Source organism: Callorhinchus milii, unplaced genomic scaffold (assembly GCF_018977255.1).
Source record: "Callorhinchus milii isolate IMCB2004 unplaced genomic scaffold, IMCB_Cmil_1.0 Scaffold19, whole genome shotgun sequence".
Taxonomy (NCBI): Eukaryota; Metazoa; Chordata; class Chondrichthyes; order Chimaeriformes; family Callorhinchidae; genus Callorhinchus; species Callorhinchus milii.
In genome coordinates, this window is record NW_024704760.1 from 8,768,621 (window position 1) to 8,794,736 (window position 26,116).

The following is a 26,116-nucleotide window of genomic DNA, read 5'->3' on the forward strand; positions in this document are numbered from 1 at the left end:
GAGGCTAGAGTGGAGCGGTAAATTTTGAGGAGGTCCAGCCAGATTTGTCGGTGGACCGTTAGGCCAGATTTGACACAGGTGCGTTCAGCAGCCCGCACCTGGCTTTTCAGTGAGCGGAGGTGGGTGGTGTACCAGGGGGAGGAGCGGGAGTAGGAGACAGTGCGGGAAGTGATGGGGGCAAGAGTATCGAGTGTGGAGGAGAGGGTATTGTGGAGGAGGGAGAGAGGAGAAGAGGGGTCGGTGAGGGTTGAAGGCCAGAGGGAGAGGAGTTCAGAGGACTCCAAGGCATCGGTTAGGGATTGTGGGGGTAACTTCTTCCAAGGGCGGTAGAAGATGGTGGTGGGTCTGGTGGAGGTGGGGAGGGGGGTGGAGGTGGTGAAGGAGATGAAGTAGTGGTCAGAGATGGCCTTGTCGGTAATAGTGACATCCGAGACACTGAGGCCCCGGGTGATCACCAAATCGAGTGGGTGGCCGTGACTGTGAGTGGGGGAGTTTATGTGGAGGGAGAGGTTGAGTGAGGAGAGCAGGGAAGAGAAGTCTGAGGAGATGGAGCAGGAGGGGGTGAAGTGCAGGTTAAAGTCGCCCAGGATGATGAGGCGATCAGAGCAGAGGCAGAGAGATGTAAGGAGTGTCGAAATATCAGAGATGAAGGGCAAGGCGGAGGTATAGAGGAAAAGTGTTCCAGAGTTTTGGGGGTAGTGGCTGAAAACGCGGCCATCGATGGTAGAATGGAGGGCACGGGGACATACAGAAGGCCCGAGCCAGTCAAGCAGAGGCATTGGCTTCTGGGTTGGGGTCGGACAGGTAGGGAAGTGCCAGGGCATGAAGGGATTTGAAAATGAGTGCGCCCCTCGCAGCCCACCCCCGCCCCGCACAGCCCACCCCCGCCCCCCCCGTCCCAATTCATACTCCTGCAGCCGGGTTTCTGGCTTCGTTTTTATTTGCAAAATATTAATAATCCATAAAAAATGTATAAAGACACGCGGACACAGAATTACATGGGGGTTTTTTTTTTAGGGGGTGACTTAAATTTCTTAGAAAATCTCTCCCGCGTGCGAGGTATTTACCTCTGGCTCTATATACAACTCGTGTTTTCAGGGCAGCTCCACAGGCCAGCTGCTTCATTTCCCTCTTCATAATAAGATCCTTGAAAGCATTACCATATCTACATGCCGCGCACACAAGAACCGCCGCAGAGGGCACTCTATACAAAATACACTTTTTAAGCGTTAAGCAAAAAAAAAAAAACCAAAAAAAAACACACACCCTGCAAAGTTATCAACATTTTCCTCTGTACAATCACAGCACATACTGCCAAACCGACACAGCACTGAGCTCCAGCACAAAGCGAGAGTGAGATAAAGGCCACATCTTTCCTTCCGTTCCCGCCACCCTTCCCGCTTGTGCCGTGCCTGTAGCTTGCCGGTTGGTCCCAATAAACAGTTCAATTGGTTTTAATAACCTACGTTAGCCAAAATATAGGCTTACTGTTTCCCGTGCCACCTTGACAGCACGCACACTTTGCCCTCAAAAGGCTGGAGTCTGAAGAGAACCACACAAAAATACCGCATCCATCGGGTTTCACACTAGTAAAAGCCCACGAGTAGCACCTGAACCCAAGTGCGTAAAGGTGGCTCGTGGCTGAGGTGAGCTATTGTCCCTGTTTGCCGGCAAACAGAAGTGCGTCAAACCTCTGCATCTCTTTTCCAAGGTCAAGCTCGCAGATCTCCCAATTTCCAACCACTGGAATTCTTCCCGAATTTGTAGACCAGACGCCTCCCATCCACTCGCTCGAGGATCTCCCGCTTGTAGTAATATCTGGGAGGGGTGGGGGGGGGGCGGTAGGAGAAGCAAACACATTAGAACAGAAAGTCAGGTCCCTGTCTCTCCCTACAGATCCAGCTGGTAAGGGCAACCTCCTCAACAATGATAATCCTTCCATCTTACACAGCCATGCTTATCATGTAACATCTTAAAGCACTTCCCAGGAACAACAACAACTTGGATTTATATAGCGCCGGAGGAATGAAGACAACGGGTACTGTTTTGAGGAGAGAGGTCAGAGAGGTCGGAGGGTGCAGAGGAGTGCAGGGACTTGAATACAAGGGTGAGGATCTTGAAGTCGATCCTCTCTGGGATAGGGAACCAGTGCAGTCTGGCAAGGATTGGGGTGATCGGGGAGCGGAGGTTCGTGTGGGTAAGAATGCAGGCGACAAAGCTCTGAATGATTTGGATTTTATGGATGGTGGTGGATGGGAGACTGACTGCAGAGTAACGACTGTGTATTTTGTATGCGAAGGCAGCAGCCAGTTTGTGCACAGTGACATGCCACAAACAACTATGAAGCATTATTTGTGGGATTGTCGGCCAGGACACCGGGAGAAAGAAACTTTTCTTTCTCTTTTTCAAATAGCGCCACAGGATATGTAACATCCACCTGAATAGACAAGTGGGAACTCAGTCTAACGTCTCAGCTGAAGGACAGCAACTCAGACAATGCAGTGTTCCCCCAGCGCTGCACTGGAGAGGAGATGAGGTTAGACTGTTCAAAATCCCCAACTTGGGGCTCAAACCCACAACCTTTTGACCCAGCAGTAGATTGTCAGGCTGTCACCTTGCTCTTACGCACAGATTTCTGGGAACCTGAAGGGACGAGATGCTGCTGATGAAATCACTAACAGTGTGGGGGGGGGGGGGGGGGAAGAGTGTTGCGGGGGGGCGAGGGCTGTGGGGGGCAAGGGCGATGTGGTCTCTCCTCCGCTCACCTCATGGCTCGGCTCAGCTTCTCATATGTCATGCTGCTGTTTTTCTTCTTCTCTCCCCAGAGCTGAGCGACGGCCTCTGATTTGAGGAATTTAAAGATGCCTTCCGACCGGTCCTCCCACTTCAAGAGGCCAGTGTTGGTCTCTGGGCGAAGCAGGATATCTCGGATAAACTCCCAGAGGTGTGTGCCCCGGGGCGCTGCCAACCACAGGAGAAAGGGCACATTTACAATCAGGGTAAAACCAACACAACATGATCTGAAGCTCCCCTAATCCCTGCCTGGGGAGACGGCAGCTCGACGGGCTTGTCCTTCCTGTATGGTGCAGAGCACAGTTTGAACGTGGGGTGTGGGGGGTGGGGGGGGGAAAGGTCTTTTTGCTATGCTGTGATGGGGCAGGGAGCGCTGTGATGAGAGTGAGCGAGCGAGGGTACGCTCTGGCGGAGCTCCGCGTCTCTGGGCACAGGCTGCCAGGGCAGTGCCAACCCCAGATTCACTTACAATGTTTGCTCTTCCTGCCCTCCAGACATGTCCTCTCCTCACAGGTCACTTTGCGGGGTCTCCCTCGGCCTCGCTTCAGCGGTTTGCAGTTGCTCAGCGAAATCTTCCGAAATTCTTCTGATTAAAAAAAAAATCACATTAGGCTTCAGACAAATTGCGTACCAGCTTAGTCAGTCTGATGGGGATTTAGCCACTTTATCCAGCGAGACAGCGAGGCACTCAGATAGGGCGGAATGCTTCTGAAACAGTGATTCAATTATTGACTAGAGCCAGGCTGCCAACCAAACAGCGATGTACTCAAAACTTCAAGGTTCAGACTGATTAGATAAGCTTATTGATACTGTAGTAACGCCCAGGGAAAAAAGTGTTTCTTTATCATTCTCTCATTATATGTGACCCATTTAAGGATGGACCTTGGGTCTTGTACGTGAGAGTAAAGTCACCAACATTTCAGCAACTTGCTATCATCATAAATTCACACGTCACATGCACAAGGCACTGGGAGGAGAGGGCACCAAGAGGCAGTTTTAGGACAGAAACCAGGAAGTATCTCCTTACACAAAGGTTGAGTGACAGCTATCAGGATCATGAACACAACCAAAATCCAACCCCCACCACTTTCCCAAATACCACAGTGTGAGCACCACAGCCCCTTACAATTACAAGGTTGATCTTCACTTGTGATAGATCGCCTCAAAATATCATAAAGTGCTCCTATAAACTATTTGTTTGCACATTCAGCAGTCAATTTGCACACAGAATTGTCCACAAACAGCCACGTAGTGTTCTTAATCTGGGGGATTAATGGTGACCAGGACACCAGGAGAAACTGTTCACAATTCCAATAGTTTCACAGGATCTTTAACATGCTCCTGAACTGGCACCTCATTTTACTGTGCCCACCAAAGCACAACACCTCAGAATATGTAGAACTTCTTCCCGCCCCCCCCCCCCCCCCCGCTTTCTCTATCCCCCCACCCCCACCCCAATACAACCAGAGATATTTACCATTTGAAGACTTGTATTGGGCATTTGTTGTTTCAGTGTCTGATTCACTTCCACCGGAGTCTGGAGAGTTAGGAGCCTGGGAGACCAAAGAACCTGAGAAACAAAGCATTTCATAGCGTCGTCACAAGAGGTTCAGGTGAAGAATGTTCGGCCCATTTAAACTTCCAGAACTCACACCTTCCTGCCCTCCCTTCACACCATGCAGCCTTTTTTTAAAAATATATAAAAAGGCAGTGTCCTGTCCTCAACACTTCCTGATAGCCTATTTCAATCCTCAATTACCTTCTGAGCAAAGAAAACCTTCCTGGTATCTGCTCTGAAATTATCCTTTGCAAAACTGAACCTATGTCCTCTTGCTCTGCTGTCTCAGTGCTTCTGAAAGTAAAACTGCAGCCTCACTGAGATGTATACAGTGTAGGGAGATGGTAGTGATTAAGTGGCCAACCTTGATCCTACCAGATCTATAGTTCCCAAGTCTATGAAGGAGAAGTTTAACTATTCGCAAATTACAGCAGCCACATAGATTAATGTCCCTCCTAGATTAGTTAGAAACATAGAAACAGGAGGAAGGCATTCAGCCTCTCGAACCTGTTCCACCATTCTATAAAATCATGGCTCATCGGCACCTCAACTCCAATTACCCACCCTTGCCCAATATCCCTCGATACCCTGACCTAACCGATATCTATCCACCTCAGCCTTAAAAATGTGAATGGATCCAACATCCACAGCCTTTGGGGGAAGAGTTCCAGATTTCCATTAGCCTTTGGATGAAAACGTGTCTCCTGATTTCACTCCTAAATGGCCTAACTCTAATTTTAAGATTATACCCCTTGTTCTGGATTCCCCCACCAGAGGAAATAGTTTCTCTGTAGCTACCTTATCAAATCCCTTTTATTTTAAAAACCTCAATCAGATCACCCCTAAACTTTCTAAACTCAAGGGAATGAAACCTGTCCTCATAATTTAACCCTTTAAGCCCTGGTATCATTCTAGCGAATCTGTGGTGCTCCTCCTCCAGGGACAATACAGTATATCCTTCCTGAGGTGCTGTGCCCTTCCCTACATTGTTCTGATCACAACGCCACTACATTCTACCTAATGTATTCTCAAGCAAGGTTCATTATGTGTTGTTGACAATCATAGTTGAATTGAGTCTATTGCTGCCCACAGTCATGTAAGGAGGCTGAGTTTGTGTCAACCCCATTATATAAGTTTGATGTGAAAGCTAAAGCGCTCAGGGACACTACCCTGCATGAAGGGCACGATATAAATGCAAGTTGTTGTTGTAGCATACCTGCATTGGAGCTGCCGATACTGTCTGGGGAGGTGGGTGCGGATTCATAGCCGGGGTCACTCAACTGGAAATCAGACAATGCCTTCCAGTCCACAGTCGGCTCCTCGTTGACCAATTCATTCCAGGCTGAGAGCAAAGCAAATCGGTCGTCAGTCAGAGTCAAGCGCTCTTTGGAGAGCTGCTGAGTGTAGTTTTAGATTTACACAAAGCTGTGAGACAGATAGTGTGTGATAACTAAGCACCTGAATACTGAATCCAAAACAATCTCAACTCGACCCTGTATTTGGGGAACACGAGACACAAAGGGCACAAATAAGACAATCCATTCCCAGGGTCGGCTTGATCACCTGAACTGAAGGTGAGTTTAGGTGTTCCTTTGCCCCATACTCACAGTCCTTCAGACCTGAAATTCCACCTAGTCTCATCCTGTGAGACCATTTTGTCTTGAAAGTTAAGATGCCGCAGAATGTTAGACAATCATTCAATCCACTCTTAATTTGAAAGTCATTTTTTTCCGCAATTTCAAAAAGTCAAATTGAAATGTTTTTTCCACAACTCAGCACAATGTTTCTTCACTTTATGCCAAGATGGTCTCTCAGGCTAAGAATAAGTGGAATTTCAGGCCTCAGTCTGGCTGTCTCCCTGAACACATTTCTCTGCCTTACAATCACTTGAACGTCATTTTAAACGTCATTCTGATCTAAATTGCTGAAATCACAGGAAAATGTTTCAATCAAAAAAAAAATCATTGTCAGCTTAAGCATTTGAACATTATTTTAAATAAATTATAGATGTGATGTGCTGCGTTAGGGCACTTCTGGTGTCTGTCTGTGGCGTCTCAGAGCAGACATTTAGTTCTGGAGTAATTTCAGTGCCTGGTAGAGATTGCTAATGTACAGAAAATGATCAATAAATAAGTGATAGACATGGCACTCAGAGGTGAAAGGTCATACACTCACTAATCACAGTATCCAGCAACTTCTCATCACTCTCTTCTCCGAGGATACCTTGCAGGAAAATGTCATTGAAGTCTTCGCCCATCGTCAAATCCAGACCTGAAACCAACAGAAGCAGCATCAGCGCAGGGCTCCCTCACCCTTCCTCAACATCAGTCAGAGGGTTCCTAGCACTCTGTAATCCTCCCCCTGAGCCCTCCCTCAGGGCAGCGGGAATAAATAGAAGTCAGTGTGTTTTGCATTTTGGGGCATTGAATATCAGGGTAAAATCTGCAGGATTTCATTCACCTGTTCCTTAACAACATTTACTATCAACTGAACCAAGTTACTGACCCCCCCACTGCCCAAACTGTAGCCCAAAGAATTTACTTTTGCACTACTCTGAATTAAGTTGAGAATGCACTAAGGAAATGCCACAAAAATAAACAAGCCTTACATTAGATATAGCGCTCTTTCACACCAAAAAGGACATCTCAAAGAATATATTGTGAAGTTCTGTGACTGTATTTTGTAGATAGTAGATAGATTCATTTTACCCCAGGGAATAAGCGAGGTCTCTGATGTTGAAGAGCACTAAGTGTGTTAGTGTAAATGCCCAGAATCTAACCTCTAACACCAGTCACCATCTGACCACCACAAGCCTTCATTTCTCCAGGTTTCTCAGAAAGCAGTGCAGTATGATCAGGAACGGCAATGTCTGATACGTACTAGAGTCTAAAGTCACCGTTAGCCCAGGCTTTGGCAACTGCTCGCAATAAGCTCACTGTCTTAACCTCCGAGACCAAACAGTTTTACAACTTAAGATGACACAGAATCAAGGAAAGCTATTAAACAGCCTTGACTTTGAAGATTGGTTTCTTTTTAAGAACAAGAGGAAGAAAACCAGCTTCTGAATTGAGACCGGATTGAAGAATTCCCTTTCTTCTACACTTGCACAGTCTTGAATCTGAAGACAAAAGCAGTCTTGCAGGCTAACGCCCATCACATTGGCTTTGATTTCAATCAATAATTTCTACAGTCAGGTCCCACTGCAGTGGCTATGGGAACACAGTGGCTATGGGAACACAGTGGCTATGGGAACACAGTGGCTATGGGAACACAGTGGCTATGGGAACACAGAGTGACAGAGAAGAAACTACGTGATCACTCGGTGGATCATGAGACAGCGAGGGCATCACTCACTGGCTCTGTTGAGGCTGTGCAAGCTGCGGTACAGCTCCTCTCCCAATGGGCCAAAGATCACCACCAGCTGGTTACCCGACAACCCCCACAGTGTGGCTCCGTCCATGTCACACAAGCTCAAGTCGATGTTATTGGCATCGTACTTGTGCTTCTCCACGTGGTAAGCCAGCCATTCCAGCACTTGCAGTCTGCTCCACAGCCGAGGGTCCAGCTGGAGCCAGGACGAGGTACCTACACAGGGCGAGGGGGAGGAGGGGCCATTAGCACTGACCTTAATACAGATAGTCCAGTCCATACAGCTTCACTTCAGCTAAACCACCTCATTTGCAAAGTTTCTAGCAAAGTCTCGTCTCAAACAAACATCCAGATGCTACCAACCCACCAACCTCAACCCGACCACAGCATCTTAAAGAAATCTTTAGAATTGTGGCTGAAATTAGTTTGAGACATCTGCACATTCAGGTTGCAATGGGAGCACTGTGTCTCACACACAAACCCACAAAATATACAGTCAATTCACTTTTGGGTGTATCCTGTGAAGCGTTTCGAGACATCTCAAAGACGTTGATAAGGCACTGTATCAAATGTAAGGATTATTATTATTCCCATCGGCAAGCACTTGCCAGGAGCCAGTCAGATTACAAAATATATTATAATAGCAACGTTATGATTGATTGATTTTGCAAGACTTTCATCTGCATCAAATAACCTCCTCCACGTTTACAACCTCACAATCTATCTCAATCATTTACAACATAAACGTACAGGAAGGTTCAGCACTAAAGTGAGTCAACTAAAGACAAAAGCTCCTCAGAGGATTTCTCTCTGGAGGGTGGTTTCCAAATCACTCCCATTTTCTTTAACTTCACGCCTGTACTTAGTCTCATTGTTTTTAAACTTTTTACCACTCCTAACCTTACTCCATCTACACTCCTGCCGGTCCACGTCTCTCTTGCAACTGACATGTATGTTACATACACATATATCTGACTCTCTTTCTCTCTCTCTCTCTCTCTCTTATTCAAAGTGTGGTGTGTGACTCGGTCTCTCTCCTCTCCCTGCCAAATGCTCCGATTTGTGCTGTTATCACTCTGTGTAGCTCTTGCCCAATGTCTTGGCTGACAGTCCCTTAGAGAAAATTGTTCACTCCACTTTTCACTAAATCCTGCAAAGCACTTTGCTTCATGCTCCTGACACGAAAAGCGCTACGCTAAATTGAAGGATATCTGTGAATTTCTTACCCAGTGTGTGTGTGTGAATCTCTTACCCAGTGCGTGTGTGTGAATCTCTTACCCAGTGTGTGTGTGTGAATCTCTTACCCAGTGTGTGTGTGCGCATTTCTTACCCAGTGTGTGAGTGAATCTCTTACCCAGTGCGTGAGTGAATCTCTTACCCAGTGTGTGTGTGTGAATCTCTTACCCAGTGTGTGTGAGTGAATCTCTTACCCAGTGTGTGTGTGAATCTCTTACCCAGTGTGTGTGTGAATCTCTTACCCAGTGCGTGTGTGTGAATCTCTTACCCAGTGCGTGTGTGTGAATCTCTTACCCAGTGCGTGTGTGTGAATCTCTTACCCAGTGCGTGTGTGTGAATCTCTTACCCAGTGCGTGTGTGTGAATCTCTTACCCAGTGCGTGTGTGTGAATCTCTTACCCAGTGTGTGAGTGAATCTCTTACCCAGTGTGTGTGTGTGAATCTCTTACCCAGTGTGTGAGTGAATCTCTTACCCAGTGTGTGTGTGTGAATCCCTTACCCAGTGCGTGTGTGTGAATCTCTTACCCAGTGCGTGTGTGTGAATCTCTTACCCAGTGTGTGTGTGTGAATCTCTTACCCAGTGTGTGTGAGTGAATCTCTTACCCAGTGTGTGTGTGTGAATCTCTTACCCAGTGTGTGTGTGAATCTCTTACCCAGTGTGTGTGTGAATCTCTTACCCAGTGCGTGTGTGTGAATCTCTTACCCAGTGCGTGTGTGTGAATCTCTTACCCAGTGCGTGTGTGTGAATCTCTTACCCAGTGCGTGTGTGTGAATCTCTTACCCAGTGTGTGTGTGTGAATCTCTTACCCAGTGTGTGAGTGAATCTCTTACCCAGTGTGTGAGTGAATCTCTTACCCAGTGTGTGAGTGAATCTCTTACCCAGTGCGTGTGTGTGAATCTCTTACCCAGTGCGTGTGAGTGAATCTCTTACCCAGTGCGTGTGTGTGAATCCCTTACCCAGTGTGTGTGAGTGAATCTCTTACCCAGTGCGTGTGTGTGAATCTCTTACCCAGTGCGTGTGTGTGAATCTCTTACCCAGTAAGTCTGTAGAAAGCAGGGTTGAGTTGCTGCAGTGTTCTCGGCTGTTGGGGCACCCAGCCTGGTTCTCCTCAGTCTGATAGACCGAGCGCATCACGTCGGTCAGGATGCTGCCGATCCCGTACACGGAAGCCATCGAGCTGCCGAGGACACAGAGGGTCTGACGTTTGGTAAAACAAACACACGGAATCGTTTATCCCCACCCCCCCCCCCGCAAAAATGATCAGTTTCACGAAAAAAAAATGCGCTTTACAGATTGCAACCGGAAATTAAACCCGGTTCGTTTAAAAACAGTCACTGTTACTTTGCTTTTTTTTTAAAAAAAAATCAATACTCCCGATACAACTACAACCAAAGTCTACGTACCGTCTTTAAGGGGTGTTGTTTCGCTCTGAAGTGGATGTGATGTGATCCTGGTGTAGTGACAGCAAAACACACACACGGACACACACACACACACGGACACACTCGGTGTTGGTAATCTCCGAAGTCCAGGTAGAACCTCACAGCCACACACCCGCTCTGGGCTCACACACTGACCGGTGTCTGTCTGTCTGTCTGTGGCTCTCTGTCTCTACCCCTCTGTCTGTGGCTCTCTGTCTCTACCCCTCTGTCTGTGCTGAGGATGACAGTGTGAGGTTGGGTTGGGCTGTGGGTATATATAGCCGAGTGATCACGAGGTGAAGTTGAAGTGGAGACGCCACCTGGAGGGGAATTCCCAGTGACAGCACCGGCACTGCATTTACATAGAGGGAAGTCTCCCTGAGGCCACACACACCGCCACTAACACTGCCCCACACCCCCCCCCACACCCCCCCCACACACACCCCCACACACACCCCCACACACCCCCACACACACCCCCCACACCCCCACACACACACCCCCACACACACCGCCACACACACACACACACCCACACACACCGCCCACACACACCCCCACACACACCGCCACACACACCCCCACACACACCGCCACACACACACACACCCACACACACCGCCACACACACCCCCACACACACCGCCACACACTGCCCCACACCCCCCCCACCCCCCACCCCACACACACACCACACACACCGCCACACACACACACACCCACACACCCACCCCCACACACACACACCCACACCCCCCCACACACACACACACCCACACACACACCCCCACACACACCCCCACACACCGCCACTAACACTGCCCCCCCCACACACCCCCACACACACCGCCACTAACACTGCCCCCCCACACCGCCACACACACCCCCACACACACCGCCACTAACACTGCCCCACACTCCCCCCCCCACACACACCCACACACCGCCACTAACACTGCCCCCCACACACCCACACACACACCCCCACACACCGCCACTAACACTGCCCCCCCCACACACACACCCACACACCGCCACTAACACTGCCCCCCCACACACACACCCACACACACCCCACACACCCCCCCCACACACACACACACCCCCACACACACACACACCCCCACACACACACACAACCCCACACACACACTGCCACTAACACTGCCCCCCCCCAACAACAACAACAACAACAAGATTCCATTTATTGAGCGCCTTTCACGTCGGGAGGATGTCCCAAAGCGCTGTACAGTTGGGTCAGGACCCGAGCATTGGGGGGAAATGGTCAGGGGAGGGGAGGGAAGGGAGGGAGCGAGGAGGGGGGAGATGGTCAGGGTGAGGGGAGGGAAGGGAGGGGGCGAGGAGGGGGGAGATGGTCGAGAGGGGAGGTGAATAGAAAGGTCTTGAGACCGGCCGTGAAGGAGGAAAGGGAAGAGGCACTGGGGGATAGAGTTCCAGAGACACACCTACACCCACCCCCCCCACACACACACACCTACACCCACCCCCCCCCACACACACACACCTACACCCACCCCCCCCACACACACACACCTACACCCACCCCCCCCCACACACACACACCTACACCCACCCCCCCCCCACACACACACCTACACCCACCCCCCCCACACACACACCTACACCCACCCCCCCCCACCCACACCACACCACACACACCTACACCCACCCCCCCCCACACACACCTACACCCACCCACCCCCACACACACACCTACACCCACCCCCCCACACACACACACCTACACCCACCCACCCCCACACACACACCTACACCCACCCCCCCCCACACACACACCTACACCCACCCCCCCCACACACACACACCTACACCCACCCCCCCCACACACACACACCTACACCCACCCACCCCCACACACACACCTACACCCACCCCCCCACACACACACACCTACACCCACCCCCCCCCACACACACACCTACACCCACCCCCCCACACACACACCTACACCCACCCCCCCCCACACACCTGCACCCACCCACCCCCCACACACACACCTACACCCACCCCCCCCCACACACACACACCTACACCCTCCCCTACACACACACACCCACACACACACACCTACACCCCCCCCCCACACACACACACGCCTACACACCACCCCCCCTCACACACACACACACACCTACATACCCACACACACACATCTACACCCCCCCCCTACACACACACCTCACCCCCCTCCCACCCACACCCCCCCCCCCCCACACACACACCTACACCCACCCCCCCCACACACACACCTACACCCACCCCCCCCACACACACACCTACACCCACCCCCCACACACACACCTACACCCACCCCCCCCACACACACACCTACACCCCCCCCCCCACACACACACACCTACACCCCCCCCTCACACACACACACACACCCACATACCCACACACACACATCTACACCCCCCCCCTACACACACACCTTCACCCCCCCTCCCCTACCCTACACCCCACCCCCCCCCCCCCCCCCCCACACACACACACACACAAACACAACGTACATCTGTTTGGTAACGTGTTCAATGTTATGGAGTCCGTTTCAGTGGGGAATCCACAATGGGAATAGATAAAGAAATGTTTAAACTCTCTTTCAAATGGAACTGCTGCTGTTTGCAGTGCCCCCCCACCCGTGAGGAGGGGGTGGGGTGGGGTATGTAATTTATGAGATGGGGGGCACTGGGAGTTAGGGCTGGGGGTTTGAGTGGAGTTGGAGTTGAGCGGAGTCCTGTAACTCAGTGGTTAGAGCACTCGAGGCACTTGGGCTCAGTTCCAGGCAGAGGGCGAAACCTTGGGCGAGTTTCCTTACTCCACACAGAGCCTAATAATAATCCTCCAAAACCAAAAACAATAATAAATTGGTCATTTTCAATCCATGACTGTTTGTGGGACATTGCTGTGCGCAATTGGCTGCCGCGTTCCGCCCACAAATACACAGTCAATTCACTTTACAGTATATTCTGTGAAGCGCTTTGAGACGTCGAGAAGACGGGAAAAGCGCTATATCAAATGCGAGGATTATTATTATTATTATTGAGTGACTCAGGGTGACCTGCCCACTCCCCACTGTGACTGTGGTTTGTCACTGCTGTCGCTTAGCACCTGGTTGTCACACACCTGTACCAGCACACACCTGTACCAGGTAACAGCACACACCTGTATTAGGTAACAGCACACACCTGTACCAGGTAACAGCACACACCTGTACTAGGTAACAGCACACACCCGTACCAGGTAACAGCACACACCTGTACCAGGTAACAGCACACACCTGTACCAGGTAACAGCACACACCTGTAATAGGTAACAGCACACACCTGTACCAGCACACACCTGTACCAGGTAGCAGCACACACCTGTACCAGGTAACAGCACACACCTGTAATAGATACTGGCACACACTTGTACCAGCACACACCTGTACCAGGTAACAGCGCACACCTGTACCAGGTAACAGCACACACCTGTAATAGGTACTGGCACACACTTGTACCAGCACACACCTGTACCAGGTAACAGCACACACCTGTAATAGGTACCAGCACACACCTGTACCAGGTAACAGCACACACCTGTAATAGGTACCAGCACACACCTGTACCAGGTAGCAGCACACACCTGTACCAGGTAACAGATGGTGGCTCTCTGCTGCCCCCTGCAGGATGAGCAGTGCAAATCCTCACAGATTATTATATGAACCTTTGCCACATTCAAACATCTCAAAGCACTCACTGCTAATTGCTGTGATAATAATAATAATAATAATAATCCTTGCATTTGATACAGCGCCTTATCATGTCTTCTGGACGGCTTAAAGCGCTTCACAGAATACACTGTAAAGTGAATTAACTGTATATTTTGTGGGTGAAACGCGGCAGCAAATTGTGCACAGCAGCGTCCCAAAAACAGTCGTGGATTGAAGTGACCAACTTATTATTTTTTTGAAGGAATTATTAACCCCAGAAAAGCGATCCACCAATCGACTAACAACCGGCTTCCTACTTACTGCTATGTAAACAGAGGCGTGTGGAGTACGGAAACTTGCCCAACGTTTCGCCCTGCCGGGAATCGAACCCAGGTCTCTCACTTGCGAGGCGAGTGCTCTAACCACTGAGCTACAGGACTGTGTATTTGGAGGCAAATGCAGCAGCTAATCCAGCAACGCGCTGGGACATGCTGCATGATTGGAGACCCCATCCTTTGGGGAGCCTGTCCAGAAGGCTAAAGGTCCACGTCAAAACATTTTTTGAAACACTCTATTCCAAGCCAACATTCAGAGTCAGCACATGTTGGACATTTAGTGTACCTGCTTTGAAGCCTAAAATATAGTAGCTATTCATGATGATAATAGTCCTTACAATTGATACTCAGGGGGACGCTTCACAGCATTTCGTTGGCTTGACTCCCTTCTTTTTGAATAAATAGTGCCAGGGGATCTTTAACGACCACCTGAAAAGGCAGTCGGGGCCTCAGTTTAACTGACGTCGCATCTGAAGGACCTCTGACGATGAAGAATACCCCACGACAACACCAACAACAACAAAATTATATTTATAGAGCCCCAAGACTGGAGCGTCAGCTTAGACTGTGAGTTCAAAGTTCCAAAATGAGGCTTGAACCCTCAACCTTCTGACTCAGAGATGAGTGGTGCTGCTCCGAGTCAGGCTGACAGTTTTACTTGTACTAAAAACAGAGACATGTGCACGGCTGGAAACAGTGATTTTGTGCAATCTTATTGTCCTTGGAGGCTGGGCGGAATATTTCAACCATAACAGGATTATTGTTAATTTTAGAATCACCCACAGTCTCTGACGCTTGTTTTGATTGTGGAAACATCGGTGAGCCTGGAGCTCTCTGGTTGGTCTCACAATTCCCAAATATTAATCACTCTTACATCTGACACCGCACCTCTTAAGTGCTTCACAAGATTTACCATGAAGAGAATGTGAATGTAGGCGAACGGGGCAGCCAACTTGCACACAGCAACGTCCCACACACAGCCCGTAGTGAACGAGCTATTTTTTCCTGGGGGATTGTTGGTCAGGACGTCGGGAGAAACTCTTCTCTTTTTGAATAGCGCCGTGGGATCTTTACTGTCCAGCTGAAGAAGCAGATGGGACCTTAGATTAACATCTCATCCAAAGGACGGTACTTCCGACAATGCAGCAATCCCCCAGCACTGTGTCTAACTGACGTCTGTGATTGTGTACTGTACTGCGGCTAATGGTGGTCTCAGTGACTGTGTCAGACACACACTGCGCTGGGGAGAGAGACCTCACTACGAGACACTGCGACATGTTAGATTCTCAGAGAGCCACGTTTTACACAAGTCTTAAACGGTATCTTCATTGTCAAGCTGGTATTGTGTAGTTTATTTTCAAAACTATTTTCAAACTGGCTTCAAAATTAAGACCACATTTAAGACCAACCCCAAGTTTCCCCTCTCTGAGATCACAAGGTCAGTCTGGGTGAAGAAGGCCCTTCGGCTCATCTGTATCTCCTCCCTCTGGGACGCTCCCCAACCCTCCCCCCATCACAACATTGAGCTGCTTTTTAAATGGGTCCCACTAACCTGACCTCAAACACCGTTGCTGGTGGGGGGTGGGGGTGCTGGCTATATGGGAATTTTCCGAGGGCTTCCAACACACACCACCCCGTTGACAGCTACGATATCACCAATCACCGGTCGGGCACTGCCCTCCTGTTTAAGCCCCGACAATGGTTTTAAACACGCGGAGGTCTTATGCCAAGTCAGCGCCCACTCGCTTTGCCCGACAATCCCGAGCCCTTTAGGTAGAGCCAATCTGCCACCGCTTCCTGGCAACCCCTGTTCCTGTCACTAATTACCTTCTGGGTAAAGTCAACGTTCCTGGTCTCTGTCCTGAAATTGTCCTGGTCAGAAAAAGTTCCCTGAACACACCCTAGGCGGGTCCGCACTCCTCCTTCATGACGTAAGTGAAGTCCATATGATTACTGTATGGGTTACATGGTGATTACCACATTGCAGTGCAGGCTGACGCTCCAGTGCAATGGGTGGGCAGCCCCACAATGTCACAGGTGATGTCCTTCAGATTTAACCTCACTCTCCCGGCTGCCTGCTCAGGTGGACGTTAAAATAATATAATAATAATCTTTGCATTTGATATAACACCCTATCACGTCTTGGAGACGTCTCAAAGCGCTTCACAGGATATACCGTCAAGCGAATTGACTGTATATTTTGTGGGCAGCAATCACGCACAACAGTGTCCAACAAACAGTCATGGATTGAGTAATTAAATTATTATTATTTTTAATTTGGAGGGATTATTACCCCCAAAAAGCGATCCAACAATCGACTAACAACCAGAATTGGTCCACTAAAAATAAGCACCAAATAAAAATCAGTCACTCGCTCCGTGGCTGTTCGTGAGACGTTATATTATGAAAACTGACAACAGAGTGTCACGCACAAGAACACAGTCACTCCACTTTACAGTATATCCTGTGAAGCACTTTTGAGACACCCTTTCTACGTTAAATGTGCTGCGTCAAATGCAAGTCACTGTTTATTTTAAATTAATTTAGCTGCACTGTTTACCTACAAAATCCACAGTCACTACAACCGACGGCAATGGCCTGTGAAGCACTGAGACATTGTGGTGTTACAGACCACAGAAGCTCGCTGGTGAAGCAGCTTTTCCCAACCCAATCACCGGTCAGGTCCTGCCCTCCTGTTTAATCCCTGACAATGGTTTTAAACACGCGGAGATTTCATGCCGGTTGCTGTTACTGTACTCTTGTCCACTTGTGGTGAGTCGTGTATGTGTAGTTCTTTCTTACACAGTAAAGTTCCTTCAACTTCGGGTTATTTTTGTTTATCAGAGTGAGGGTGGGGGAGGAGAGGGGAGGGGGCTGTCATTGATGGACATTGGAAACATTTCACTTAATATCAGCATCAGGCCAGGTGTAATGCTGGGGAGATAGAGGAGGCGGCTGTGTGCTGGACACAGAGAATACAACACAGTTTACAATACAATCCATATTTGTATCGCGCCTGTCACTTTGGGAGGACTTAACACCGCTGGCTGGGCAGCAATGGTTAAATACAGTGTATTTAACTGTATTTAAGCCATTGCCAATGCTCCAGCCTCCAGCACCCAACATCAGTCAGCCTCCTGCTGCTCGAATTCAGTCTGCCATTGAGCCTCTTCAGCTCCGTACCCTCTGCCCTGCCTGTGCTCTGTGAACGGTCTGTGCCCTGTGCTCTGTGCACACACTCCGAGATCGATAGATTTAAAAACTAAAAACTAAAAACTAAAGGGAATAAGGGATATGGGGATAGGGCGGGTAAATGGAATTACGTTAGAAGATCAGCCATGATCTTATTAAATGGTGGGGCAGGCTCGAGGGGCCGAATGACCTACTCCTGCTCCTTTCTTATGTTCTTATATACTCTGTGCCCTGTGCTCTGTGCCCTGTGCTCTGTGCCCTGTTCTCTGTGCTCTGTTCTGACATTCTCTGCCCTGTGTTTCCACTCTGTCTGTGCTCTGTGCCCTGTGCTCTGTGCCCTGTGCTCTGTGCCCTGTGCTCACACACTGTGTCCTGTGCTCTATGCCCTGTGCTCTGTGCTCTATGCCCTGTGCTCTGCCCGGTGCTCAGTGCCCTGTGCTCTGCCCTGTGCTCTGTGCCCTGTGCTCACACACTGTGTCCTGTGCTCTGTGCCCTGTGCCTTGTGCCCTGTGCTCTGTTCCTTGTGCCCTTTGCCCTGTGCGCTTTGCCCTATGCCCTGTTCTCACACTCTGTGCCCTGTGCCCACACTCTGTCTGTGCTCTGTGCCCTGTGCTCTGTGCCCTATGCACTGTCCTGTGCTCTGTGCTCACACTCACCAGAAACTAGATTCAAACCTTTACTAATAATCCTGCCATTTGATACAGCACCTCATCACGTCAAAACATTTGTAAAGTTTACTACAGGTTGTTTCTATTGTATGTGTTTGCAGGCAATCGCAGCAGCCAATTTGCCCGTATCGATGTCCCACCAACAGTCAGGAAGTGTTTTGGGGATTTTATGTTGTGGATTGTTGGCCGGGTCACTAGGGGAAGAGAAATTCCCTTCTCTTTTTAAGAATTGTGCCCTGGGATCTTGTGCTTCCCAGCACTGCATCGACTCAGTGTCAGCCTGGCCTGCGAGCTCATGTCCCACCGTGGGACCTGAACCCACAATCTTCTGCCTCAGAGGCCGAGGAGAGGAAACCCAACACATGGTCCTGAAAGCCAAGCCCTGGGGCCCGCAACGGCCCAGAATAAACGAAGACGAAAGGTCATCGATCTGAAACGTTAACTTACTTTCTTCTGCCCTTAGATGCTGCCTGACCTGCTGAGAGTTCCCGGCGACTTCTGTTTTATCACATACGGAGTGAACTTGACAAAGTCCTTCTCGATTAACGGGGACAATTTTGTTGCTATCTTTTCAGGTGAACACGAGAGGTCAGAGCTCTCTGGCCTTTGAGACACCCATTGGGCTTTTCTACATGTTAAATTCTTGTCGGTAACAACAACAACAACAACAACTTGCATTTAACAGGGTCACCCTCGGGGTAGCGTCTGAGAGACTTAGCTATCCAGAGACGGAAATGGAAAAGTGCAAAGTCACAGTTGAGAGCCAGTACCGCTCTGTGGGGCCCTGGGGAGGGAGTGGGGAGTAGGTCAGGAACAGTGATGTCAGGAGACTCGGGAGTGAGCAGGTATTACCAGGTTCATGTTACACAGCCTCGGGCACCCAACACAGTGGGGGGGGGGGGGGGGGGCAGGACACTCCCACCCAGCACCAGCCTCTCCCCCCCAGCACCATTCCCAGCACCAGCCCGACCCACCCAACCCAATACCAACCCCCCCGCCCCACCCACAGCACCAGGCTCCCTCTCACACCCCACCCAATCCCTTTCGTGACAATCTCTACTCCACTTCCTGAGCCCGGCCGGTCCACGGTATTCCAGGGTTCTGCTGATGACAGCACAGCACAGCACAGCCTGGCTCATTGCCTAGACCTGGAAGGGCAGACCTGTCACTGGGGGCAGGGAGTCATTCCACTCAGCCCCTGTTAACCTTGCAAGCCAAAGCCCGAACAGGTAGGATGGTTTTAGCTGGACAAGCAGCGGGAAAGCTTGCCAGACAGCGATATCAACGGCAAGCTATGCGGTGGTTTTACCTGGTCAGACTCCGGCAGTTATCTGAACGCACACTCTGGGGTCCCCCAAGCCTTGGCTTTGGCCAACCTGCGCTTAATACTTTCTGGAATTAGGTAAGCAGGGAGAGAGTGTGCGTTCCATTCCAACAATCTCTCTCTGGGATTTCCATGTGTAAGTGGGATTCATGGAATTCTCAGTTTGGTTTGGATACTCCTAACCATAGTGATGGGTTTCGGTCTGCATCGTACACCCGGCTGAACAAAAACAGAAACAGAGACACCAAAATGGGGAGCCGGTCTTGTCACAAAAGGGCTCAGGTGCTATTTCAAGCCAATACCAAGCTGATCTCTAACTGAGTGCCAACAACAATAACAAATCACTTCTGTCTCCTGACGGCCTTTCACGTCAGGAGGATTCAGGAGTTTTCAACTCAGGAGTTAAGGCACAAATACACAAGTCAGGACGGTGTATTCGAACCCTGGGTTATCTCTGAGGTCAGAATGCATTTAGGACGTTATTGTTAGCTCCTGCGCTGTGCTGTGGGTGCGTTATCAGAGGCGCTGTTCTTTGGGTGAGACACTAAGATTGAGGACCTGTCTACATTTTCTTCAGGTGAATGTTAAAGATCCCACAACACTGTTCAAAAAAACGAGAAGGGACTTTCCCTGGTTTGGGGTCAACAAACCTCCAGATAAATTGGTAATTTACCTCTTGGCTGCCTATGGACTTTACTCTGCAAAACAGCTTCTGCACTCAACATGCCTGTTTGAGGAATGTCGCAATCATAAATTGGCTGTTGCACTTTCCTACAAGATTACTTTCCTACAAGTCACTACTTTTACAGCAAATCTGTGAAACGCTTTGATACATCCTCCTGACATGAAAGGAGGGGGCGAGGGGGGAGTGGGGGCGAGTGGGGGAGTGGGGGCAAGGGGGGGAGTGGGGGCGAGGGGGGGAGTGGGGGGGAGTGGGGGCGAGTGGGGGAGTGGGGGCGAGTGGGGGCGTGGGGGCAAGGGGGGAGTGGGGGCGAGGGGGCAGTGGGGGCGAGGGGGGGAGTGGGGGCGAGGGGAGGAGGGGGGGCGTTGGGGCGAGGGGGGGAGTGGGGGCGGGGGGGTGAGTGGTGTTCAGGCAGTCACCCAAATCAGGGGAGCGAAGAGTCCTGTATGGGAGGGTAACTGCCCTCTGTTACACCTGTTCAGGGAGTGCTTCCTAGTGACGTTGGGAACAAGAGTGAATATGTGTTGAATGCTCACTGGTTGGACAATTTGTTCAATTGCACAAGACTGTGAGATCCTTTATTACGATGTGGTTGAAGCCACAACACTGATGACTAACAGGAACAGAGCATTACGTGTGTTTGTCTCCTTCAGCTTACTGATCCGCTCATTTTCCATCGCAAGAAGAAGAATAATCCTCACGTTTGATATAACATCAGCAAAGTTAAAATATCTCAGAGCACTTCACAAAGTGGATACAAATACTCTGCGTATTCGTAGCCAGTTGCGCGCAGCATTGTCCCACAAACGGCCATGGAGTGAGTGACCAGTTTTATTTGGGGGAATTGTTGACCAGGAGAAACTCCCTTCTCTTTTCAAATTAAATAAGGGAATTCCAAGCAGATAAAGCACAGATGTTAGAGTCCTGTAGCTTAGTGGTTAGAGCACTCGCCTCACAAGTGAGAGGACCTGGGTTTGATCCCTGGCAGGGCGAAACGTTGGACAAGTTTCCTTACTAGCAGTAAGTCGGAACTCGGTTGTTAGTCGATTGGCAGATTGCTTTCCCGGGGATAATAATCCCTCCAACAAAATATAATAATAATTTGGTCACTCAATCCACAACTGTTCGTGGGACACTGCTGCGCATAATTGGCTGCCGCGTTTCACCCACAAAATATACAGTCCATTCATTTTACAGTATTTCTATTTGAGATGACTAGAAGACATGATAAGGCACTATAACAAATGCAAGATGATTATTATTATTATTATTATAAATGTCCCAGGGCCAGACTGGTAACTTCTTGTATTTAGAATATTTAGTGAGAGACCGAGAGGAAAGGAGGCATGAGTCTCTCACAGTGATAGAGAGGATGGGTAATGGAGAGGAGAATACAGAGACAGAGTCTTTGAATAGAAAGAAATAACAGTAACAATACTGTAGACCTCCAGGTTGAGTCGGAGGGTTTCGTGATGGAATTCCAGAGATCAACAACAACAAAATGACATTTGTATAGCGCCTTTCACATTGGGAGGATGTCCTAAGGCGTCGGACAGACAGTGTTTCGGACCCGAGCTGGTGGTCGGGTTTGGGGAGGGTGGAGGCCGGGGGGGGGGAAGGAGGATGATCGATAGCACGGTCAAAGAGGAGGGTCTTGAGATGCGTTTTGAAGGAGGCGAGGAAGGGGCGAGGCGGAGGGACTGTGGGATGGAGTTCCAAAAGGTGGGGGCAGAGTGGCCGAAGGCCCACCAATGGTGGGGCGGGCGAGGCGGGGGACGTGAAGCAGGCTGGGACTAAATGGTTAAAATCTCCCCCACTCCTCCTTTAAGGCATGTCTAAAAATGTACCTCCTTGATCATGCTTTCAGTCATCATCCACCCCCCCCCCCCCCCTTGGCTCCCACCCCCAGCTCGGTGCCCAGCCAGCACTGTGAAGCACTTTCAAATGCCCTCCATACACGAAAGGCGCTGCATAAATATAAGCCCTATTGTTGTATTGTTAATCTTAAAAAAAGGCTTCAAATTAAACCCGGAAATTAAAGATTTTTTCACAATTCCGCGGCGTCTTAAAAACATTAAGGCAAAATGGTGTCACAGGCTATGACAAGGCAATATAAGCTGATGGTACAATCTTAAAGGACGTGAAGGAACAGAGAGATCTGGGGGGTTCATATAAGTAAATCGGATTGAATTGGATAGCTCTTTTCAAAGAGCCAGCACAGACACGATGGGTCAAATGGCCTCCTTCTGCGCTGTATAATTCTATGATTCTATGATTCTATGAAGGTGGAATTTCAGGACTGTGGCACCTGAATAGTTAAATCAGGTATGTTTACTGTAAGGAAGGAAATTCACCCACAATCAGGAAACTGGCTCTACCTGTTGTACGATGGGGAGAAACATTGCTCAATAGGAATGTGATTGAAGTCAGTTCCAAAAGACAGAACAATTAAGCTCAGCGTACGCAGCGCTGAGACTCTGTACTGAGCTGGGAGGGAGGAGTGCCAGAATAGTCAAAGAGTTAAAGGATAATCAATGAACTTATAACAATCCTTGCAGTCGATATAGCGCCTTTTCACATCGTCGAGACATCTCAGAGGGGTTCACAGGATGTGGGTTTGTTGGCAAACTCAGTAGCTATTTGTGCCCAACGATAAGCAGTAATGCAGTGAGTGATCAATCTTATTCGGGGCATTGTTAGTCAGGACATCTGGTGAAAGAAACTCCATTCCCTTCTTGAATAGTGACATTGGATCTTTAATGTCCACCTGAACAGGCACAGATGGGACGTCAGCTAAACATCTCATCTGAGGACACCAATGCATTGCTCCCCCGGCACTGCACTGGAGTATCAGTCCAGGACTGTGGCAACTCACATTTTTATAACGCTTTATTACGTGAAAAAGCATAATATATTACATTTCACTTCACGTCTGTTTGTGGGACATTGCTGCGTGCAACTGGCTGCCACGTTAGCCTACAATTACTACCCTGGACTGTAATTTCTATGAGGTGCTTTCAATAACATAAGGTGCGATATGAAAGGCAAGGATTATTAGCATTAGTGTCAAGTGTGGCGTCTGTTTTCCTGGGAAAGCACAGGAGCTACATTGTGCACAACAACGTCTCTCTCACACACCCACACACCCACGCACACGGCCACAAGGTAAAGGACAACATTTGCGAACAGCACATGGATCTTTGCCCTGGGTTGTATCTTCCCCACGAGCCTGACTCTGGCCTCCAGGCTAGACAGCAGGTACCGTGCGAAGAATAAACAATGACGTAATTGATAAACCCACTTATCTGACATCTACAACAACTAAATTACATTTGTACAGTATCTTTCACATCGGGAGGATGTCCCAAGTCGCTGGACAGTCAGTGTTTTGGACCCGAGCTGGGGGTCGGGATTCTGGGAGGGTGGAGGGCAGGGGGGTGAAGCAGGGTGATCGAAGGCACGGTCGAAGCGGAGGGTCTTGATGAGGGTCTTGGAAGGGAGGGGGCGAGGTGGAGGGACTGCGAGAAGGGAATTCCAGAGGGTGGGGGCAGAGTGGCAGAAAGCCCGCCCGTTAATGATGGAGCGGGCGAGGCGGGGGACGTGAAGCAGGCCGGAGCCCGCTGAGCGGAGGGAGCGGGCAGGATGGTAGAGGGTTAGAAGATCACAGAGGTAGGAGTAGCAAGGCCATGGAGGGCTTTGAAGGTGAGGACAAGGATCTTGAACTGTATCCTCTGTGGAGTCGGGCGATGATGGGGGTGATAGGATCGCGGAGCTTGGTGCGGGAGGTCACGGGCTGCAGAGTTCTGGATGATCTGCAGTCTGTGGAGGGAGGAGATGGGGAGCCCGACAAGCAGGGAGTTTGTATAGTCAAGCCTGGATGTAATGAAGGCGTGTGTGAGGGTCTCCACGGCCTGCGGTGTGAGACAGTCGCGGAGTCAGGCGATGTTGCGGAGGTGAGGGAAGGCAGAGCGGGTCACGGCACGAATTTGGGGTAGAAAGGATAGTTGAGGGTCAAACAAGACCCAAGGTTCCGGACTGGCTCAGCGAGGTGGAGTGTGCAACCATGGACGGTGATGCTGTCAGCGCCTGAGGTGAGGAGGCGCTGACGGGAGTCAATCAGGAGAGCCTCGGTCTTGTTGACGTTCAACTGTAGAAAGTCAGCTCTCATCCAGGACTTGATGTCCGACAGACATTCTGTGGAAATCAACGGAAAGATTGACAAGTGCTGGAGGGTCAGATTTCACTGACACCATTCGGTTGAGTGAAACCGGCCGTCAGATTTTACTGATTAACAGAATCGACTGTTTTTAGTAGACCCGCCAGCTACTGCTGATCTCGGGAACTGAGGGCAGGCAGAACACTGACCTCGGCACTCGGGTTCAATTCCAGTTCGGGTAAACGGGTGGGCGTTCCCGGCGGGGATCTTCCCGGGGATTCCCCATGTAACGTTTCAAATGACCACCGCAGTCTGCGTCTGCGCGGGAGAGGCTCCAAGCTCACAGCAGAGCTAAGCACACGGGGCAAAGGCAAAGGCACACGAGTTCCAAGTTGCAGAACAGGTTTCATCTCACAGCAACGGGCTGATTCCAGAGTCCGCAGTGAGTGCGCCCCCCCCCCCCCCGTGCGGGGCGGTCGGTTGGTGGTCAGCCCGACGGCCCGTGGGGCTCACAACCAACTGCTGTGCAGCATCGCTGAGGTGAAGCCTCGTTCTTTGGGTGAGAAGTAAAAGACCTTTGCTTTTCACCTGCCGCCTGCCACCTCCCTCTCCCCCTGGCTCGGGGTCAGACTCCGCCACTGTCAAGCGCTCCAGGAAGCTACCCCGTGAGAAGGGCGCTATATGAAGAGACAAGTTGTTGTTGCAGTGGCGAGTCAGCCTGGACTGTGAGCTCAAAGTCCTAACGTGTAGGGTAGGGTTCGAACCCACAGTCTCCGACCACAGAGGCAAGAGCGACACCAGCTGAGCCGGGCCGACACCGTAGATGTAACCAGTTGAAATAAAAGAAATATAAACCGGTAACTCAATATCTTCAGCGTTTCCCAATTATTATAAGAGTTTGTTGCTGGAGGGGAAATGTCTAGTTTCATGAAGACCCCCCGTGTCTCCACAGCGTCGCCCACTGGAGGGTTCAAGCATCTCCTCATCAGAGCCAATGTAATTTACCATCAGTTAAATAAAACTGGAGTCTGTAACGGGAAGACAACACTAACAATCTGGCCACTCAATCCACGCCTGTGTGCGGGACTCCGCTGTGCGCAACTGGCCGCCGCGTTTCGCCCGTAAAACATAGCCATCGTACTTCACGGTATTTTCTGCGAAGCGATCTGAAAAGTGATAAACCAAACCCATTAATTAATTCACGAGCAGCCAAATAAATTAAATGCGTTGGGCTTTTTTTTTTCATTCAGCCACAATTTCAGGTTCCACACCATCATCGAGTGCGGTCTAACCACGGTTCGTACGCATTTAACATGACGGCTTTTATAACCTGTTCCTCTGGACAGAGCTCAAGGCTTTGCGCCGTACGTACATAAGGATTTGCTCGCGAAATAAGACCAAGGTCCATCTAGTTCGCCCACCACCGAGCCGGCAGTCGCTTGACGTGTCGTGTCCCAGACTGTACACTTTCCGTCGGAAATTCATCTAATTTGTTCTCGAAACGAACAACTCTTTCTGCTTCCACCGTTTCCCTCAGCGCGACTGTTCCGTACACTTACTGCTCGTTCACTGAAGGCAGCGTTTCCGCAGATCTGTCCTGAATTTACCGCCTTCAGTCGCCCCCGGGGTTCGGTTCTAACCGTTCA

At 50.0% G+C, this 26,116-nt stretch overlaps 1 protein-coding gene across 3 annotated transcripts; it reads right to left on the reverse strand.

Moving 5' to 3' along the window:
* Positions 1–922: 922 nt before the first annotated feature.
* On the reverse strand, positions 923–10,623 carry LOC103179158 (ETS-related transcription factor Elf-3). 3 transcript variants are annotated; one of them, XM_042342169.1, is made up of 9 exons: positions 10,360–10,623; positions 9,991–10,133; positions 7,706–7,936; positions 6,527–6,622; positions 5,568–5,693; positions 4,271–4,363; positions 3,263–3,376; positions 2,766–2,961; positions 923–1,818 (listed from the first exon to the last, which is right to left on the reverse strand). In XM_042342169.1, the coding sequence occupies exons 2-9, from the start codon at positions 10,127–10,129 to the stop codon at positions 1,713–1,715; spliced, it is 1,101 nt and encodes a 366-aa protein (XP_042198103.1). In that variant the 5' UTR covers positions 10,130–10,133; positions 10,360–10,623; the 3' UTR covers positions 923–1,712. The 3 variants fall into 3 exon arrangements, with proteins under 3 accessions (XP_042198103.1, XP_042198102.1, XP_042198104.1); XM_042342168.1 differs by having other exon boundaries at positions 3,263–3,379; XM_042342170.1 differs by lacking the exon at positions 7,706–7,936 and having other exon boundaries at positions 3,263–3,379; positions 10,360–10,604.
* Between the last annotated feature and the right edge of the window lie 15,493 nt (positions 10,624–26,116).